Source organism: Panicum virgatum, chromosome 3K, assembly GCF_016808335.1.
Source record: "Panicum virgatum strain AP13 chromosome 3K, P.virgatum_v5, whole genome shotgun sequence".
Classification (NCBI taxonomy): domain Eukaryota; kingdom Viridiplantae; phylum Streptophyta; class Magnoliopsida; order Poales; family Poaceae; genus Panicum; species Panicum virgatum.
The window spans coordinates 15,916,693-15,938,290 of record NC_053138.1 but is presented as its reverse complement, the minus strand read 5'-3'; the positions used below and the strand labels follow the sequence as shown (position 1 = coordinate 15,938,290).

At 42.4% G+C, this 21,598-nt stretch overlaps 3 protein-coding genes across 3 annotated transcripts; 2 read left to right on the top strand and 1 right to left on the bottom strand.

The window, feature by feature from the left end:
• Nucleotides 1-260: 260 nt before the first annotated feature.
• On the bottom strand, nucleotides 261-9,468 carry LOC120697862 (golgin candidate 5-like). Its single transcript, XM_039981227.1, has 19 exons — nucleotides 8,730-9,468; nucleotides 7,021-8,210; nucleotides 6,686-6,757; nucleotides 6,209-6,283; nucleotides 5,336-5,450; nucleotides 4,965-5,026; nucleotides 4,823-4,870; nucleotides 4,084-4,368; nucleotides 3,835-3,894; nucleotides 3,663-3,746; nucleotides 3,438-3,503; nucleotides 3,191-3,289; nucleotides 2,859-3,077; nucleotides 2,397-2,484; nucleotides 2,069-2,292; nucleotides 1,414-1,473; nucleotides 1,225-1,338; nucleotides 691-765; nucleotides 261-591 (listed from the first exon to the last, which is right to left on the bottom strand). The coding sequence occupies exons 1-19, from the start codon at nucleotides 8,875-8,877 to the stop codon at nucleotides 565-567; spliced, it is 3,111 nt and encodes a 1,036-aa protein (XP_039837161.1). The 5' UTR covers nucleotides 8,878-9,468; the 3' UTR covers nucleotides 261-564.
• Nucleotides 9,469-9,993: 525 nt separating this feature from the next.
• On the top strand, nucleotides 9,994-10,872 carry LOC120697863 (photosystem I reaction center subunit VI, chloroplastic). Its single transcript, XM_039981228.1, has 2 exons — nucleotides 9,994-10,395; nucleotides 10,490-10,872. Exons 1-2 carry the CDS (start codon nucleotides 10,135-10,137, stop codon nucleotides 10,667-10,669), a joined length of 441 nt encoding a protein of 146 aa, XP_039837162.1. The 5' UTR covers nucleotides 9,994-10,134; the 3' UTR covers nucleotides 10,670-10,872.
• Nucleotides 10,873-13,421: 2,549 nt separating this feature from the next.
• LOC120697861 (uncharacterized protein At1g76660-like) lies at nucleotides 13,422-16,856 on the top strand. The gene is made up of 4 exons (XM_039981226.1): nucleotides 13,422-13,595; nucleotides 13,742-13,969; nucleotides 14,845-16,078; nucleotides 16,336-16,856. The coding sequence occupies exons 2-4, from the start codon at nucleotides 13,844-13,846 to the stop codon at nucleotides 16,560-16,562; spliced, it is 1,587 nt and encodes a 528-aa protein (XP_039837160.1). The 5' UTR covers nucleotides 13,422-13,595; nucleotides 13,742-13,843; the 3' UTR covers nucleotides 16,563-16,856.
• The last annotated feature ends 4,742 nt before the right edge of the window (nucleotides 16,857-21,598 follow it).

Sequence of the window (21,598 nt, the reverse complement as noted above, 5' to 3'; positions counted from 1 at the left end):
CTATCTGTGCTAGAACTAAAAACAAAATTGTCTACGTAGTTATAGTGGCTATTTCTGACTTGATGATGTACATGAGGACATTTGTTTCAAACAAGATTTCCTCGCTCTTTTATACCTTTGGTGATAATGGGAAAGGATATGAGCGAGCGATGGAACTTCCAAAAGCTCGAACGTAAAGTCATTACTGTATTGCCTTCGACATGGTTTCCATGTCCAATTGGAAAATAGAACTTATTAACATACAAAAGGGGGTAAAAAAGGGCGCTTGATATTATTGATTGCATTCCTCCGAGGTACACAGGCAAATGGATTCTCAAATTTGATACACTTTGATGAAAACAAAATGCAAAGAATACAAGTAAAACTGTGAAACTAATCAATCTAGTATACAACAACGTATCCTCCTAAACCCAACACTGAGGTGCTTCAGATGTGTACAAACGAATATTTTCAGTGTCGTTGTATGGTTACAAAATTTCGAAGAAACATGCTCAAGACCTGTTATCTGGGACTTCGTCGATGCCCTGAACAAGAATTTGATGGCATGACAAAGCCGTACAATCACTATACACGGGCACCCAATGCCTGGAGCTGGTAAAGGGAGAAACATAGGTTAGGGCTTAGGGCAACAGCAGCATATAGGCCTTTGTGGTGAAAGGTATAGTTTCAAAGGATAAGCTAGATTCAAACCTGGCTAACGAGAAGATCCACTTGTTCTCTGTACATCTCTTTTAGGTCAACAATATCATTTCGTAGCTCTTCCAGCTGCAAAACAGAATCAAAATTAAAGTAAAATATAGAATTACGGTTATTTTACATAGTTCAGTTCTTATTTTGCGAACTGCATGCTGTTACTGCTATTGTTCAAGACTCTAGCTTACAAATAAATACTAACCAGTTCTTCACTACTGCATAACGCAAACATGTAAAAAAATGCATTGCTGACGCCTAACTCAAGCTTCAATTCATACCCCTTATGATACGGAAAAGATCCTGCTTCCATTTTCAAAAAAAGGTACTGTTTCCCCAGCTTATAAAATAAACTAGTTTTTGTCAATACTGATACCAGTGCATGAACATTAAAAAAACAGTGCATGTAACATTTAAGCCTATGCTTGTTGGCTGAGTTTACCTAGGCAGAATGTACCCAAAAAATGTTAACAGAAATCCAGCGAATCAAATACTGGTTAGTGACAGCATATGATTTGTTGCATGGGAGTATACCTCTTCATCACGTTCCCCCATAAGTTCTAGAGCTTGAAAATGCCTTTGTTTCAGAGCTTCCAATTCTGCCCTTAAGCCAGGCAGAGCAGCAGCTTCAGTCCGTAACTTTTCACACTGCATAAATTTTCAGTTCAGCTTGCATACAGACCAATAAAGAAGTAAAACTGTGATTGCATTGTCAGGATTTACTTGTTCTGTCATTTTCACCAACTCCTCTGCCAGTGAATTCCGAATAGATTCCAATGAGGCCTGAAACACACCATTGACATTATTTTCAAAGAACAATGCCCAGATCAGATCAGAATAACAAGTGAAAAAAACATGATTTCTTTGAGTGACTTCTGTCTCAATCAATATTAGAACAAACAATATGAAAGAAACTTCACATATTCTAGGAGCGTTTCTTTCAGAATATGATTCCGGAACCACCCTAAAGCAGAAACTTCTGCTTCTAAAGATGGAAGGCAAGAGTGTGTATAATGCACAGATCTGAAGGTACTAAGGGTTTTCGAACCGGTTCAGGATGGGACACAGCGACCAGTTTTTGGTAAAACTACGGTTGGCACAATTGTAGCAGGCAATTCGAAAATTGCATCATTTTTTAAAAGAGCAGCATGAAAGATACATTTTGGACAAGAATAAACTCAGTTATACAGTGAAAAACACTCAGCTTTTCAAACCTGTATACTTACTGCAGCCCCAGCTCTAATAATCAACTACTGCAAGTTTCAGAAGTTCACTATGACTATGATTGTTTAGCAGCAGGAGAAAGGTGACAAAGCTTGGGGTACAAACTGAAAACTAAACAGTTTGAGGGAAATAACAGAAGGACGTGTATACATACCAAGCGTGACATGTAAGAAGCCAGCTCCCCATCTTTTTGACGAAGTGCTGATTCAAAAGCACTCGGAGTCATGGTCCTCAGATAATATGACATATTACCTTCTGAAGACATTCTCCTTTCTAATGAAGCATTGTCTGATAAATCCAATGATGCTTGAAGGAAATGGCTTTCTTCCAGACTATTTATACTCCCAGAACTAGAAAGCTTTCTTAGAGGGGCATTTCCTTCAAGAGCAAAATAGGAAATAGTGAGGATGTAAGGTACCAAAGAGAGGCAAAGAAACTGGGTCTCACTCGCTTAAATTAACTGGAAAAAATCAAATGCATACTTGTTTGATCGGGAAGTGGAACCTTAGGTGCTTCACGGGAAGATGTTTTCTCAATTTCTGCCCTGGCAGCCTTTTCCCTTTCAAGGTCCTGAAAATGTAATTCACGAAAGATATTATTACAGGCATTCCAATTAAGTTGGGTCATGTATCAAGAAGCAAGCTAAACTGATATAATTATCTATTATCATTTTTCTGTAGCTATCATATGATCAGTCACATGTCAAAATTGTCCAAGTATAAGAAAAAATATGCTATATTAGAGCCTCCAAAGCCAAAAAAAGTTCAATCTTTGTGTTATATGATGTATTGATTAATGAATTTACTCAGTTAAAAATTAGGCATATAGATGAAATTGGCAGGAAACATCATCTTTATACACACTTACACAGTTCTGAAACTATTCAAAGTTTCAAACACAACTGGTACAATGATTTTTTTTCTGAAATTATTGCAGTTAACTACCTTCTCAAGCAGTTCCCTGTGTTCTTCTGCTTCTTGCAGCTCCTTCTTGTGCCTAGCCCTAAGCTCCTTTATTTCTTCTTCGAGTTGTTTGGCCCGCCCTTCTTGTATTGCCGCCTCCTCCTTAATTGCTAGGTACTCCTGTCTACTTTCAGACGCTCTCTGCCTCTCCTTTTCAAGAGATCGGTTCAGCTGTGTCTGCTCTGTTCTAAGAATCGTAATCTGCATAGACCCAACAATCATCCAAAAATTACTTGATCGTAAATCTGAAATTGAGATCTTAAAACCGTAATGCTAGCATAATTTTTTGTTTCGTTAGAAATTAGCACACAAACCTGGGTCTCAAGGACAGTTATCCGGGATAAACTTTGTGACAATCGCTCACTTACAGACCGCTCTTTTTCTTCTGCGGCAGCAGCTTTAGCTTCTGCTTCCTGCATATTCAAGCAAAACAACAGATTATACCAAGTTCTTCACATATATCTTCCTATATTTCTGCCTGATGCATTATGTCGACAGAATCATTTACTTCAGGTTTTTTATTGTTTTTGTGCAACTACAGTTAAACATTTTTTAACAAACCTGAAGACGAGAGTTCAAGGTTCTCTCAACACCAGCCCAAGCTTCTTCCCTACGAGCTGCTGTCTCCTGTTAACATTAGCACAAATTGATTAAGTGGCTGACAAAAGCAAAAGGAGCTCAATATGTTAAAAGAAAAAAGAGAAGAAGTTTGACACGTACACCAAGAATAAATAACAAACTAAGCGTGAAATAAGTTCAAGAAAATCCAAATACAAGGAACAATACCTGCATGGCTTCAATTTGCCTTAGGAGTGGTCTGGTAGATTCTGGAACTTGTGTGACCAGTTCATTATAACGAAGTTCACTGGCCTGAAGTTATTAGATAATGAAAGAAATTGAGAATTATTCCTTGATTATTTTACAGCCCAGTCAGCTAACCAAGAAGAGCCTTGCTTACTTGATACCGCTTTTGAAGATCATCATAGTCCCTTTTTAGCCTTTCTTCCCTGAAAGCAGCCTGAAACGGACCCAAAGAAACAGTTACAGTCAATGGAACTGACATTGAGCAGCTACAAAGTAGATGGTCAAACAGGTCATTACTCTTGAAGCATATAGCTAGATGGCATCAATTAGTTAGGTCAGCAAATAAAGTAGTTACCTAAGGACAGTTTGGTAATAGGTGTGGATACAAATGTTCAGCATTTACCTCCTGTTCTTGCCTCATAAGAGAATGCCTCAACTCCTCGATTGTCTTAATCAACATATTTTCTTTTTCACCAGCTTCTCTTAAAAGGCTCTCCAGTTCAACTTTGGCTTCGCTGTTGACTCTTGCTTCAGCCAATGCCTCAGCCTCTTTAGCTGCATTAAGAGCATTGGTGTAGAACTCCTTCTGAGCTGCAAGTTCAGTCTGATTTCTTTCTATCGTTTCTTGAAGCAACTTCTCAGTTGCTGCCTTGTCTCTCTTAATGCTCTCAACCTTAGTCTCCTCGACCTGTTTAATCATAAATTGCTAAGTGCATGCCTACTTTTGAGGAAAGGTAATAAAAACTAATGAAAACAACACAACATCATGTTCAGGAAACAGAACCAACCTCACTCATCTATCTAAAGATAATAACGGGAGAAAAACTTGTATAAATGCAACTAAATCATAAAAAATGTAAACAGCTATACAGGTAAGCTTTGATTGTAAGTTTGTAACCACATCATGAAATACAAGTGATGTGAAGTTATAAACCAAAGTTTAAACAAATTACAGCATCAGGTTATAACAGAAGTAACGAAAAGGGACTTTGTCTGATTTCATATTATGAAATCCAGCAAAGACATGTATTCTTCATGCTGTTCGATAAGGTAGGCAGAATTTAATTACTTTGAATCACAAAAGTCGATAAGAACTCAGTTTGGATTATATTAAATATATACAAAGTGCATATTCTTTTTACCTGGATCTTTGAGTTCAGACGTTGTTTTTCTTCTTCAAGTTCACGAATCTAGCTTCAACAGAAGAACAAAAAAGAAGCATAATTGGTCATACTGAGGAAAGCATTTTATTGTCTGAACATGGCGTAGAGTTTTATTCCATGCCTGTGCCCTCAGTTTTCGAATTGTAGCTTCTTGAGCAGCTTGCTTTTTGGATAACTCCTCACCTATTTCATTAGTAAAAACAAGATGACATCAACTGATGGCTCAAAACCAATTCAAAATGAAGAGGAAATAATTAATGGGGATCTAATTGTGTGCATCTGGAGTAAAGCAATGTAAGAAGTAACATCAGCGTGATATAATGTATTTTATGGTGTCACTAATGCATGAAATGGTCATTAAATTTAACGAAGAGAAACAATGATTTGTGTGTTCACAACATTACACTGGGAGAGGCCTTTCAATAATGAGAATTTAATATTGATTCACCATGAACATTAGTAGAACCGGCATAATAAATAGGTTATGTATACCTTCAGCCATGACCTGATTGATAATCTCATCCTTTTCTTTCAAAAGGGCAGCTGCGTCACTTTTTTTATTCTGTTCTCTCCTTAGAGTATCCCGTTCTTTGGTTAGTGCGTACACCTACATTCATCAAGGCACACAAATTACAAAAGATTTTTCCATAAGCACAAGATAATGTATAGATGAACCATAGCAAAAAAGGAAAAATAATTGTACAGGTTGACCCATAATAAAACAGAAAAAAAGAAAGATGAGGACAGAGAGAAAAGGCATTCTAGCAACTTATGGCATCCTGGCGGTGGCATTTCAGTGATCTCAATAATGCAACTTACATTTGTTCCTCCTTTTTATTATTAACCATTATCTCAACCAAACCAAATTGGAATAAATACATGAACAGTAAAAGTCTTCACCTATAATAACAGCCAGAAAATACAAGGAGTGAATCTAGTTTGCATTTTCTGGTGACTTTACCAAAAAAATATAATGTCACAAGAGTAAAGATTGTTTTTTAACTCCTGATTTTCTAGAACAATAGAAAATAGAAAATGAAGCATGTTGGTCAACTCCACGTATCAATCATCACACATCAGCCAATCTATCCTTGGTGAGTCGTGTACCTAAACAGCTAGTTGTTAAAGCATAGAAGAAAACAATGTTATTCCCACCACTAGCACAAAGAGTAATAAATACAAGGCAATCACACCAAAAAGGCGGTGATACAGTTGCAACAATGCATGCAGGTGTAACATGTCCGCTCAAGAACAGGTAAAATTGCAGCATGGTGTATCCTTTGCCAATGGCCATTACTCATAAATCTGGAAGCCACGACCGACTACCGAAGCATCAAGTAATGAGAAAGTGGCATTGTGCCTCACCTTCCTTTCAAGAGTTGCTACTCTCTGGTGGTATTCATCCTTAAGTGCATCCAGTTCTGCTTCAGATGATTTACTCTGTATCATATCAAAAATCGACCAGTCAAAAATTAAAAAAAGTTTAAGTGCACTACAGCACTAATGATTAATTCAGAGAGTAGTTTTATAGCATTCATTGCGTTCAGTTCCCATAATTTTTTTACTAAAAACAGCGGTAACTTTAAAAGAAGGGCGGGCCTGATGCAGCGGTAGAGCCTACCGTCTGTAACCGGAAGGTCCCGGGTTCGAGCCTCAGCCTCTGCACATTTGTGTGGGTAAGGCTTGGGGCTTAAAGACAACCCTTCCCCAGACCCCGCACAGTGCGGGAAGCCTACGGCACTGGGTACGCCCTTTTTTTTTTAGCGGTAACTTTAAAATTCATGACCTTATAAAAAACTGTTTCTGTTAGGGAAATGATGGAAAATATGCTCACAAACATACCTTGAGATCATCAATTATTGATTTGAGTTGCTCATTCTCGTTCATCAATCTTGCAATTTCATCAGCTTTGGACTGTGGAAATAATTAAGTGCTGTTAGGCATAAATGAATAATAAACAGACGGGTGTGTTGCAACTAAATGACATAAGATGGGACCAGAAACAAAATGTTTTCAAATGTACTAAGATGCTTCCCTTCTTCTCCACAAAAAGTATGAATTCATAAATTAAGCGTTCACTTCCATGTGAGAAATCATCTGCGGTTAACTTTCTTAGCATACTCTACATGCTTTTACTAATTTGCTAGAGCAGAGATTAGGGCATGTGGAAATGATACCTGAGATTGTCTTGCAGCACCTTGCAATGCAGCATCCATCATTTTCATTTCACGTCTTAATTTCTCTAGCTCAAAGACAGAACCAGCAGATTCCAGAGTCGAAGAACTTGTGCTTCTAACAGATTGCTGACTCTTTTCTTCTTTTCTAAAATCAATTGCAGGAGAACCTACTTCCACTGGTTCAGCAGGTACATCTGTCGAATTCACCACAGATTCATTCTGCAAATGCGAATCATGCTCGGCAATTATGGACTTTGATCTAAATTCTTCAGGCTGCTCCTGCACAATATCCTCCTGTTCATTGACAGATGCTGCCCCTGCCTCTGTCTTATTGCTTTCTTCCTCATTTTTTTCAGTATTAGTATTTTCATCATGTACTTTGACTTCAACATGAGCAGCTTTGTCAACTGTATCAGTGCTATCCTGTGGGCTACTTATTTCTAAGGGAGCATCAGGTTGATGATCAATCTTGTCCCCAGCTTCAATTATACCATCTGAGCTAGCCAGCACAGACTCTGGTTGTGACTGCAAGGCGTTCCCATCAGATGTCTCTTCCTTTTTTATAAGAATAGATTCCCCAGTTTTGGTGTCACCTGATTGATCTATTTTGGTAGGTGAAGATGCTCCACCATCAGGTATGTTGCCCACAGACTCTCCAAGCTGATTAGGCTGTGCTTCATCACTAGGACCAGAATGTTTGCTATCTTGATGGTCCTGGTTTTCATTCATAACTGAACTAATATTCTCAATGGAAACACTATGAGTTTCTTCTGCTGTTGAAGGATGTGTCGGAGATTGTGATGAATCATCCCCCTTAGACACTGGTGACTTAATGGAGCCATCAAAATCTTCTTCTACTGCTGAAGGATGTGTTGGAGTTTGTGGTGTCATGGATTGCTCAGAAACATCTGCCTTAGAAACATGTGATTCAGTGGAGATGTTATGAGCTTCTTCCGCTTTTGAAGGCTGCTTCGGAGATTTGGTTGTTCCTGATACTTCAGAAGCATCTACGTCGGATGTCTGCTGCTTAGTAGGGGTGCTATGGTTTTCATCCTCTGCTGGCGAATTCTTTGGAGATTGTGGCTTTTTTGATACTTCGGTGCTATCCTCTTCAACATTATGTCCCATGAAAGCCATGACAGGATTGAAGAATCCTATCCCATCAGAGTTGGATGTCCGTGATCCTGACGCTGCATCACGAAATAAACATTTATTTGATTTGACGAAGATAACCATGTAAACAAATGTTTACCTCGGAAAGTTCTAACCACCCAAACAAAACTATGAGAAACAGGTATTGACAAAGTCAATGCTTAGACTGGCTAAATCAATCAATCCTAAAAAAAATCAGCAAATCAGAGAGAATGCAAAACTTTTCGCATTTTCAAACTGATACGAGGTGAGCATAAGTTTGAAATTTGAAAATATGTCTAAATCAATCAAATAGTACACAATTCAACAAACTAATAGAGTGAACTTGGATTGCACGTGGAAAAGGACCCAATGATAAGCATATATTTTATTTGTCAAAACCAAGTTCTCTACAAACCCGGAGCATCAAAAATCAATTGAAACAGTTGATCCATCAGTGTCATTTCACTAGCCATAATGTTAATGCACAGCCAAAGCATGCACCAATGCACCCCGATTACACTGCAAAGGCGAATGACAGGACCTAGAGTCGTAGCATTAGCGACTCAGTTTCGTACCTTCTTCATCATCGCCGTGCTTCTCCTCTAAGCCAAGCGCGCTGTCAAAGTTCTTCTCGATGTTCTTCACACTCTCGCTGATCTTGTTGACTGCTCCGGCGATGTCCTGCAGCCCGCCCAGCGACACCTTCCCGGACCACCACGCCATCCCTGCTGCCGGACTCCGATCGCCACCAGCTCACCGCCTCCAGCTACGTACCCGCACCCCTAGATCTCAGGCATAGATCTGATCCGCGCCGCTGATCCACCTTCCCCCGCCCAAGCGCGCGCGAGCGGGGATCTGGACCGGCGACCTCGGCCCCGCCGATCAAATCGATCGAGCCCGCAGACCGCGCGAGAGCGAGAGGATGAACGTGCGGGAGCCGGGCCGACGTCGCCGGGGAGCGGGGGCGAGTAGCGGAGGAAGCACTTCGGCCGGCGAGCTCCCGCCGCGCGGCCGCGAGGCGGGAGATGTAGCTGCGGGAGGGAGGAGTGGGTGGGGTTGCGTCGGGTCGGGGAGCACGACGGCGAGGTGGGGGAGAGCTCGTGTAGTGCGTTCGGCCGTTGGCGTGGGGGCGCCGCGTCGGCGTCGGCGATCGCCCGCCGGTGCGGTGTGATATGAGCCGCCCGCCCGCGCGCCCCGCTCGGCTCGGCGCAGTGAGGTGGGTGCGATGGTGGGTCGGTGGATCTCGACCGGCCGGAGCTGAGCCGGTCGTCTTCTATCTGCAGCGGGTGCGGCTCGTCCCGTCGCTCGTGCGGCGTCGGGCAAGGTGCAGTACACGCTGCCTACCATGGCCAACCAAACCAACCTGTGCGCCGTACGGGGCATGGCCGTGTGGAGGCTCGGGTGGGCTGTTTCGCGTGGAACCGAAATCCACATAGGTTTTGGGCCCGTTCGGCCTGCAAATAGTCTGGTTAGAAGCTGTGTTGGGCCTAAAGTACAGAGCCTGACTAACATGGAAAACCCGTTCAACAGTCACGCAGACACCCCTCAAAAAAAAAAAAAGTCACGCAGACGACATGGTACATTGACTAGTGAGTAGTGATCACTGATCAGCATTGAGCATCCTCCTCACAAGATTTTTTTTATTTCGAGTGTAATTTCCTAATAGATCTGGAGGGTTGCGGCTTGGACAAGGACATCAGAAGCTAACAAAACTGGTGCTAGTACGGTACAGCAGCGAGCCGGGCTCCATGCTGGCATGCCAAGTCAGCTGGCAGCAGAATCAGGAGATGAGGATAAGCCTATCCGGAGCAGGCCACATGGCACCCTCCCTATGGGCCTCGGCCACCCCCGAGCCACGCGAGGCTGCCTCCCTCCCACACACGCCTCGGATCCTTAGCACGATCCGCCGGATTAAGTTTGTGCACGTACGTTCTCCCCGGAACACTAGCTAGCACCGGTCACAGCACCAACCGTACCGCCATGGCCTCCCTCACCGCCGTCTCCGTGCAGCCGGTCGCCGTAAAGGGCCTCGCCGGCAGCTCCATCTCCGGCAGGAGGCTCGCCGCCGCTAGGCCGTCGCGCGCCGGCGCCTGCCGCTCCGCCCGCAGGCCCCGCGGCGCCGCCGTGGTGGCCAAGTACGGCGACAAGAGCGTCTACTTCGACCTCGACGACATCGGCAACACCACCGGGCAGTGGGACCTCTACGGCTCCGACGCGCCCTCGCCCTACAACCCGCTCCAGGTGCCAACGGACTCGATGCGCAGCCGCATCGAGATCAATTTCTTCCTGCTGCAACCTCGCTTGCTCTTACACAAATTAAACTTTATCTCTGCAGAGCAAGTTCTTCGAGACGTTCGCGGGGCCGTTCACCAAGAGGGGCCTGCTGCTCAAGTTCCTGCTGCTGGGCGGCGGGTCGCTGCTGGCCTACGTCAGCGCGTCGGCGTCGCCGGACCTGCTGCCGATCAAGATGGGGCCGCAGCAGCCGCCGCAGCCGGGGCCGCGTGGCAAGATCTAAGCTCAGTTGTTCCTTCTCCTCCATCTGTCTCTACTAGCTGCTTGCTTGTACCACCACTGGCTCCGGACGCCATGGATCGTCGTCCCTGCTGCCTGTTGTGCTGCTGATATTTGATCGCGCTGCCTGTTTATCGATGTTGATACTGTTGTATTTATACTCTGGCATACGATTACAAATTTACAATGGTGTTGCGTACGTGCTTACCTTACCTAGATCGAGCTCGTGCAGTACGTGCACGTACAGTGTGCGTACGTGTTTTTTATGCTGTCCCGCACATGCTCTGTGATGCTGCTAGCCAAGAGCAGGACTAGTAACCGCTAGCCGGCTGCAACGATGCCAAGTCACCGTGTGGTAGTGGCGGACGCCACTAATATTTATCACTTCATGTGATACAGTTGTGGTGTAGAAGCACATGCAGCCAATAGGAGACAAGGGATCGCCTCTCCGCCGGCTTGAGGTGGACGCATTGTGAAACGCTCATTCCATTCTCTCTCTTATTTTGTCTCTCTTCCACGTAGATTCCAGCCGCCTCTCAGCCCGTTATTATACTTGCTCTAAGCTGCTCGATCGATTCCAATACTACTGTAGAGGCAGTGTACGTCTTCCTGGCAGAGAAGATATACAATGGAACGTACTGTTCCTCCACCGCCGCGTATGCATGGACGATGCAACTCAACACTTCATCGATAACTTGTTCTCGATTGGAGCGGCGACCCGGGGACACTTCGACGAATTCCCCAGCCCCAGCCGGAAGTCTCCGGCGACGGCGACACTGCTTTGTCTCGACCGATCGATCCTTTCAATTCCCTCCTCTCGCTGGAACACGCATCTCGTTGCCCAATCGATCGATCTCCACCGTCCCGCTACTTGCATTGTGCAGTAGCCGTCCGAACAATGAAACCAACAATCATGAGCGGCGTTTCCATTCTCCCACAAGAGCTTTGGTCTTCGTCTTCGTCCATCCTCGCTGCTGCAGTAGTGCAGTGCTGCTGATGGGGGCTATGAACGAGTGCCGCGTCACTGTCGATCGATGGGTGTGTGTGGGAGGACGAAACCAAAAGAGGCGCTAGCTGCTACCAAAAGCCGTCACGTGGAGGCCACCCGGCGGGCATCGTCACTCGCGAAAGGAGGGGGAGGGGCGAGGGCGAGAGGGTGCGCGCTGCCCTTTTTGACCGCGCCACTCCGTAACGTACGTGCCTTTGGCTCCATGCACGGGGACGACGCTGATGACGATCGATGATCGTGTCTGTACTTGCTTTTAAGCCCAATCAAGCCGAGGTCAATTTGCTTTTAATTAAGCCCATCGGAATCTCTGCATTTTCTATTTTACCCCCGTGATTCCAAGAACAATAATATATGTTTATTACTTGATCCATGGACATCGAATTGTTGCAGATTTAAGATTTTGCATGCGCGCACATCACGAGCGGCGTGGGCGTTCTATTTTTTTTTTTTTGAGCGCAAGGCGTTCTAGTTTCATGGTCATCAGCATCAGAGAGAGCCCAGACGACGTGACACAGCAAGGGCCTTCGAGGGGGGTCCAAGTCCAACGCCAAAAGGAGGATTCTACTGGGCTTTTCTTTTTTTTTAAAAAAAAAAGAAAGATGATTCTACTGGGCTTTTGTAGCCACTTTTACTGGAGATAGTTTTTTTTTTCTCTTTTAGTGGCTACTAGAGACAGATAATAGCACAAAGCAAATAAAAGCATACAGAAAAACTACAAAGACAGAGAGTTTTATGTAAAGCAGTTGTGAGGACCACGCTGAACAGATAAGAGCTAGTAGTACACTCCTTTGTTTTGCATGATCTATACGTTGATTCAATGACGAGTGCTGAGGTTGTCCATACTCGATGCTGTGACCTACCTCGTTCGATGATTTGCTCATTCCATCATGTGTTTGCCCCCGATGATTGGTGTCAGGACCATTAAGCCAGCTCTCTCCTGTATCATCATGTGATGATGTCTCTTAGCGTTGTAGGAGTGTATTTCCCCGCCCCATGGAACCATGTAGCAACATGTCTGATTCTTAATTAAGAAGTGCATCATATTCTTCTTGCGTCGCTTTTCTCCATTTTTGATCATCCAATGCTTCTTGCGGTCTCTCGAGGTCCACCTGTGTCATACAAAAATCCCATTATTGAACAATTCTACCAATAAACCTTTTGGGCTTAAAAACACCGCTTTGTAATCTAATCTTAGATCTAGTAAATAATAGGAGATGGATCTACCTTGCGGTGGCAGTGAAGAATCTTTCCCGCGAAAAGCATAGCATATCCAGAAGTTGATACAGAAGATCTTCGACAGAGCTAAATCTGGGGTTTGTGATTATGCACGCGATTACACACTTTTTTGCAATTTACATACTTAAAATTGGCATGATAGCGTAAGGGTATATTATCTAGGTACACTTTGTAGTTAGCAGTTAGCACATAGCTGAATTTAGTTAAGTGATCCCTAAGAATTCTTAGAAATCTAATCTGTTACCTTTATTTTGTTATGCACCTCGTAATGGTGGTATAACGAGGGAGCTATAACATGGTTTAAAATAATTATAAGTACTCCGTATAAACCAGCTTTCGTGATCTAGAATTCAGCTGCTATGATCCGATGAAAAAAAAAAAATCTCTGGCTGTGTCATGTGCCCACCTGCTCTCTCCTTTGGCTCAACCCAAGGTGAAGAAAACTCACCACCTTGCTAGCCTACTTCTGCACGGGTCGCGGTGGCCGCATCACTGCATCAGCGGGGTCTCACTTTCCGTTTCTCTTTCGCCTCTCCACTCCTCCCCCCACTCCTCTCTCTCTCTCTCTCTCTCTCTCTCTCTCTCTCTCTCGGCCTTCTTTTCCTAGTGGCGACGACAGGGCGAGGGGCGCCGCCCTTGGCCAGTTCTTCGTCGAGAGGTTCGCCGGCGACGAGGCATCCGGCAGGTACGCTCCCCCATTCCCTTCCCTTTCCCTTCCTGCCGTGCGAAATCGAGCACCCAAAGCCCTAATGTACGCTGTTTGCATTCGGATCTGGCCATGTATTTTACTCGCTAACTTCGATTTTCCCCCAAAATTATGGGTGTACACAGTCCTATACTGGGTCCGCCCCCTGAACTCAGGTGGGATCCGGGGAAATCTCGCGATACTTTTCAGGAGCATGTGATCCTGAGCAACGGTGGGTACAGTCAGAGATGTCTTCAGTCGGGAGCAGCAGTGGCACCAGGGCGGCGAATGGTGCCGCTGCCATCAGTGCTGCCGCGACGGCAGCAGGCTCGGCCGACGCCAGATTCCACTCCCAACTACTGCAGCAGGACAGGGTACATACGCTACACGACTTCTTGTTCCATGGGCGCATGAAATCGGGCTCGTGCTTTAGCCGCAGCTTTTGTCTCGCATGCTTTAGATATGTGGATGAGGACTGGAATTTCTAGTAGGCCTTGACGACCTAGATTGGCACAGCACAGCCTTTGCCTACCCAGTACGAATTGTACTGACCAGCAGTTGGTTAGAGCTTGAAACTGGGCATCTTATCCACCAATAATTAGGCTTCAGTACTACATGCTTGCTTGCTTCTATTGAATGTTCTGCTCAATTTACTTTTGTTTTTGCTGCTGATGTTGAAATGCACGCATTTGGTACTCTATACTTTTTTTTTTCAGTTCCGGAATACTGTCTTGCTCTTGCAATAGTATTCCCAGAGAATCTATGTACTACAGAATTGTTGATTTTAGGAACCCTGGCTACTTACACACATTGTTTACAGTTGAAGTCAGAAGCAAGATATCTTTTATACTTGAGATAATCCTGTTGTATGATAAAATCTCTTTCCACATGAAGACCTTCAGAATTTTGTGAAAGATTAACATTTCTTATGCTCTATTGTGGCACTGCCTTTTATGCTTATTGTTATATAATTTCCCTTTTCATGACTACAGTTAAAAGAGAAGCTGGCTAGTCTATGTGGGAAAGAGCTAGCCAACTGGGTTTGGAACCCTGGTTCTCGCTTTTGTTCAAGTGGGGTACCCACCTCAGTGTTTTAATTGTAGATAAAATGGTTCTTTTTGTATGTAAAGAGCAGAGGTCACTAATGCTTTGAAATTTCATTGTTGAGCTACTAGCCATACATTTTATTTCAGTTTCTAGAAACAGCTAAGTTATGTGGTTGGACTAATATGTGCTTCTCTATTAACAGCGGAGCAGATGGGCTGGCTGCTTTTCGGGCCTATCATGTTTTGGATTGCAGAAGGGCGGGAAAAGAATAGTTCCTGCAGCACGTTCTGATGGGAATGGATCAACTGCTCGTGGGAATGGTGTCCAGTCCAGTGCTAATTCGAACCAAAATGTGCCTCTGAATTTATCTCTTCTGGCTCCTCCATCATCACCAGCATCCTTTTCAAACTCTGCACTTCCTTCAACTGCTCAGTCACCAAATTGCTTTCTGTCAGTATCTGCAAACTCGCCTGGTGGTCCAACATCTAATATGTTCGCTGTTGGGCCATATGCTAATGAACCTCAACTTGTCTCTCCGCCTGTCTTCTCAACTTACACAACTGAGCCATCCACAGCACCACTGACCCCACCACCTGAACTAGCTCATGCAACTACTCCCTCATCTCCAGATGTTCCATATGCTCGATTTCTTTCTTCTTCCATGGACATCAAAACTGCCAGCAAGGAGCATAACATGCCTTTCTTATCAACAGCCTATTCTGGTGGTTCAGGACTCCAGGCATCTTACCCGCTTTACCCTGAAAGCCCTTGTAGCAGCCTCATATCACCTGCATCGGCAACTCCAAGGACTGGTCTCTCCTCACCTATACCTGAGCAAGAGGTTCCGACTGCCCATTGGAAGACCTCTAGGTCAGCCTGCGACACACCATATTTCAGGGCTTCACCCATTCCTGAGCAAGAAGCCACTGCACAGTGGAAGACATCTAGATCTGCCTGTGACACACCATATGCCAGGACCTCACCAGCCAATATTTTTGGGCTGGATTCATCTACCCCAAGAAATTACATGTTAGATAGCAACTTCTTTCGGCCAGCAGCATCTGCTCAATTCTATCTGGACCAGGCTCAGCAGACGTTTCCACATAACGGCGGGAGAGTTAGTGTCTCCAGGGAGAAGCAAGATGCTGATGAAATCGAAGCTTACAGAGCCTCATTTGGGTTTAGTGCGGATGAAATCGTCCAAACAAAGTCTTATGTGGAGATACCAGATGCACTTGACGAGTCATTCAGCATATCACCATTCGGAAACATTGCTGCTGCTACTGAGATGTGCTCATTTAATGATCTTCCTAATGAGGCTCAGAAGGTGGATAAGTCATTTGTCTATGTCAAAGATGGCACAAGTCCAAAGAAATCAACAAACCAGCTTTCCATTGATTCTCCAAATAAAGTGCTGCACTTGGACGTATTCAAAGGTAAATATCCTTACCTTTTAAGCCTCAATCATTCAGTTGTATCTGGGCATAGCAGAATCAATCTTTAGATTTTTCTTGCTACTATGCCAAATAAGTATCTGTTGACTTGAAAGTTGAGACACTATTTTCTATAAGCTGAACTCTGCATCTTTTATCAGCTACACCGAGATTTTAATATGAATAAATTTGTTATCCCTTGCTAATGTTGTGTTTCTGTTTCCTCAATTGCTTATTATATTTCTATCCTCGCATTGCAGGAACAAAAGGTGGTCATCAGTCTGAGGATGAGGGCATTGCAAAAGATAGCCATCCTTTCAGAAAGGCAACAGATGAAATATTGCTAAAACCCATAGAAGTAAGGAAGAAATCTCCTCCTGGCCAGTCGTGTTCAGATGCAGAAATCGAGTACAGAAGGGCAAGGAGTTTGAGGGATGCCAATGGCGTTTTATCGCGGCGCAGTGCATTGGCAAGACAACTGCACTAATAAATCACTAGTATGCAGGATAATTTAATAGTTCGCGTAGCCTAGTGTGCATCAAATGTGAGCTGTTGTTAGAAGTAATCTGTAGGCGAAGAGTAGCCTTTTGTCGTATCTGGGGATTATATTGCCTGAATGTTCTCTGGATATGCGGGTGAGCTTGTACTCTGTTTGAACTCCAAGATCCTCCTTTGTAGACACTCTAATAGTCCGCAGGAGCAGTGAAATGAAAGGGCGTTGGTCATTACAGGGCCTGTGTTTTGATCGTCCTGTGTAATTCTGGCAAGATTGTTTTGTTCATCCTGATGTGCCTTGTGCTTGAAATTCGCAGACTGCTGATTTGATTGGGCATCTTTCTGATGTTGATATATCTGTGCATATGTTTATTTGGGGATGATGAGTTGTCGATGACGATGAAGGTGGCTGCATTGGGTGGTCACTTTGGGGCTGAAAACATTTGCAATCTGCCTAGTTCCCATTCGGAAGGGAGAGAAGTCTGGCTTGGCCCTAGTTTGCATTCTGCCAGTCGATTGGATGTCTCCTTGGTGATTTGTCTTTGTTCTCGTTTCTTCCCTGGGGCAAGACAGCAGGTAGTGTTCCATTTGTATGTTTCTGCTTCTGCAGGTAGTGTTGGTCAGCAAGACAGCAACTTCTGTAACACAGTCTGACGTCTAGAATCTTAGACAAGGCAAACAACATCTGATCGACGTCAAGAGCATTTTAAACTCGTCATTTGTTGCTGTTATTTATTTGTTCTGCTACATGAAGAACTCTTTGGCGGACCAGGCTCCTCTGACGTAACAAAGGCACCTCACGCCGGGACGTACCTCCCTGGGTTTGCCGTTCCAACTAGGCACATCAGACAATCTGCTGTTTTTTCTTTTTCTTTGCGAAACACAGTACCGATGGGGGGCGTCTATATGTCGCTTTAAGCGACTTCAGGCGACAACATCGCAGAAGCATAGGCGGGCAGCGGGCAGGCGCGCACCGCGCGCGTCAGCATGGCGCGAGCGGCAACGGAAGCTGAGCGGCAACGGAAGCTAATTGGATGTTAGGCGTGCCATTTGCTTCAGAAGTGGTATTTATTGGAAAATGTTCTGATAAAAATTGTTTGGAAATGTTCGGTACTTCTGAGTTGTTTTCACGGTTCAAAATTCTTTTGTTTTGGCATGCGAATGCGCTTCAAATTGACCGCTTCATTGCACTATATCCAATGAAGCGAAATTGTTTAAGGGTATTTTGTAAATGTTCTGGAAATTTTATTTTCCTAATGTTTTGATAACAGTTCAAATTGTTTAAGGGTATTTTGTAAACAATTTTAATTGTTTAATACTTTACAGATATATTTGTTTTCATAATGCCGCGGTTTTTCAAAAAGTGTTCCGGAACATTTCAAAAGCGTTTAGGAACAATTTCAAAAATGTTCCGAAACATTTCAAAAATTGTTCCGCGGTATTTTCAAAAGAGTTCCGGAACATTTCTATATTATTCCAGAACATTAAGACAGTTCTCAAAAGTGTTTCTTTTTCAAAAGTGTTCCGGAAACATTTCAAAAGTATTCCGAAACATTTTAAAAAGTGTTCTGGAACATTCCAAATTGTTCCGGAACATTTTCAAAAGTGTGCTCCGGAACATTGTCACAAGTGTTTCGGAATATTGTTCCGGAACATTAAGATGGTTTTCAAAAAGTGTTCCGAAATATTTTCAAAAGTGTTCCGAAACAATTCATAAAGTTCCGGAACATTTCTTTAGTGTTCCGGAACATTTTCAAAAGTGTTCCTAAGCATTTTCAAAAGTGTTCTGAAGTATTTCAAAAGTATTTCGCAATATTTTCAATAGTGTTCGGGAACATTTCTATAGTGTTCCGAAACATTGTCACAAGTGTTTTGGAACATTGTTCGGAAACATTAAGACGATTTTCAAAAATGTTCTGAAATATTTTCAAAAGTGTTCCGGAACAATTCAAAAAAGTGCTTAGGAACATTATTCCGGAACATTAAGACGGTTCTCAAAAGTGTTCCGAAATATTTCAAAAAGTGTTCCGCAGTATTTTCAAAAGAGATCCGAAAGAACATTAAGACCGGAACTCTTTTGGGAAACATTTTCCAAAAAGTATTCTGGAACATTTTTATAGTGTTTTGGAACATTGTTCCGAAACATTAAGACGATTTTCAAAAATATTATGGAATATTTTCAAAAGTGTTCCCGAATGTTTTTCAAAAGTGTTCCGGAACAATTCAAAAAAGTGCTCAGGAATATTGTTTCGGAACATTAAGACGGTTTTCAAAAAGTGTTTCGGAATATTTTCAAAAGTGTTCCGAAACAATTCAAAAAGTTCCGGAATATTTCTATAGTGTTCCTAAACATTTTCAAAAGTGTTCCTAAACATTTTCAAAAGTGTTTCAAAAAATTTTAAAAATGTTTCGCAATATTTTCAAAAGTATTCTGGAACATTTCTATAGTGTTCCGGAACATTGTCACAAGTGTTTTGGAACATTGTTTCGAAATATTAAGACAATTTTCAAAAAAATTCTGGAATATTTTCAAAAGTGTTCCCAAACATTTTTCAAAAGTGTTCCGGAACAATTCAAAAAAGTGCTCAGGAACATTGTTCTGAAACATTAAGATGGTTCTCAAAAGTGTTTCGGGACATTTCAAACTGTGTTCCGGAACAATTCAAAAAGTGTTCTGCATTATTTTCATAAGAGTTTCGGAATATTTCTATAATGTTTCATTGTCACAAGTATTTTGGAACATTGTTCCGGAACGTTAATATGGTTTTCAAAAATTTTGTCAGAATATTTTCAAAAGTAATCCGAAACAATTCATAAAGTTCCGGAACATTTCTATAGTGTTCCGGAAAGTTTTCAAAAGTGTTCCTGAACTTTTTTTCAAAAGTGTTACTGTATGAATGGTTGGCTTAGCTTGCGTGTGCCTGCAGAAGATGATGAATGGTTGCAGAATCAGCCGGTCTGGCCCTGGCTGGCGCTGGCTGGAGCTGGTTATCTCCAGCCCAGCCATTTCAGCTCAACCGAACAGGCTGTCAGTGTTTGCATGAAAAGTATCCAATAAATAGTGTTAAACACTTTATAATGTTTTGAATGATTAAAAAATATTTTTAGGTTTGTTTAGAAATATTTCAGATTGTTTCAAAATATTTCAAATATGGTTGTAAAATATTGCATATATGTTTGGAGAAACATTTCAGAATTGTACTGGAACATTAGAACATTTGGAAAAAGTTCTGAAACATTGAGGACTTTCTTTTGGAACATTTCAGAGTGTTCCGGAACATGCTGATTTGTTTGGGAACATGAAAAGTTTCCAATAAATAGTGTTAAACACTTCATAATGTTTTGAATGATTAAAAAATATTTCAGGTTTGTTTGGATAATATTTCAAATTGTTTCGAAACATTTCATATATGTTTGTAAAACATTTCATATATGTTTGTAAAACATTTCAGAATTGTACAGAAACATTAGACCATTTGAAAAAGTTCCGAGTAAATGTTATAAACACTTTAAAATGTTCCAGAATTCTAAATGTTGTTTAACACTTCAAGACGCTAAACAGATTGTACAATAGAATAGGGGGAAAGCCTCCGCCGACGTAGCGGCGCGCAAAAAGCACGCGCGATGAATAAACGCCCCGTACCTAATGCACGAAGGCAAAAGCTAAGACTATGTTTGTTTCCATCAGTTTTTTAGCCCCAATCACATTAAAAGAAATCTTACTGTTTAGGAGTACCAAATAAAATTTGTTTATAAATTTTTTTTTGACAGATGAGTGCTAATTTGTTATACGAATCTAATGAGCCTAATTAATCTATGATTTGCTACAGCAATGCTACAGTAATAATTCATTAATTATGAATTAATATACCTCATTATATTCGTCTCGCAGTTTAGCCCAGAATTCTACAGTTAGTTTTACAATTAAACTTCATTTAATACTAATAAATATCAAGATTATTTTTGATGTGACATAGTCTAAAGTTTAGTCCCCGAAACCAAACAACTCCTAAATCAAATTAAAGAAGTAAAATTAGGATTAGAAGAAAGAAACGAGAATCGTAAGTGTCATTGGTCCATCCTAATCTATTTACAAAATTAAAATAATAGTAAAATGAGGCCTGCAAATTCCATATCACATCCTGCGTAGAAAATCGAGAACTGAGTAGCTGACGAATTGATACGAGAACATGTGTTGAATTAATATGGACCGACCTAATAGAAAGTGAAATAGTATTAGATGAGCCGGATAAAAAGAAAGAAAAAATCGATGCCACGTCCAGCGTACGGAATAGCCGAACAACACAACGGAACTCCGTAGCGACTTCTGCGCTTCTCGGCTTATGCGACGCGATGGCTGGCAGCCACGCGCGCGATAAATAGAATTGCCCGTACCGATGACACAGATGCTCTCAGTTGATAGAGGCTTCATGCTTGCAATAGAAAACCAGATCAATTCAAGTTCGGATGAGAAGGAACGCCAGATTAAATGTATGTTTTAATTCTTTAACTGACTTGCATGATTATGCTCCACAATAGTCTAGATCTGACATTCTGACCAATGATAGATGGCGTATGGTAGGAAGGAGATAGGAATCATGAATTTGGCGTGTGTATGTTTGTTTATCTGTGCATGGATTGTAACCATGAAACCCAGCCTTTTTTTTTTTGAGCAGAACCATGAAACCCAGCCTTGATGTCACATATACTTGTGGCCATTGTGGCTACTTATCACATATAATGATATCTGCAGGATATTATTCCAGAAGATGTATGTACTGAAGATATCCTTTGGTCATCTTATGACTTGGATTTTGAAGTCCAAAAGACTTGAAAGTTTACTAGTCGAACTAGCATCTTCCCCGAGCGTATACGAGATGCTTATGTTATATAAAATGTTTATCTTCAGAATTCTTTAGGGTGGCGTTCAGTTTTTGCTTGTTCCCTGGTTTTTTCCTGTATGTATCGCTGTATGTGGCCTGCATTTCGGCCTGCCCTAAAGACAAATTGTCAAAAATACCTCAGGTG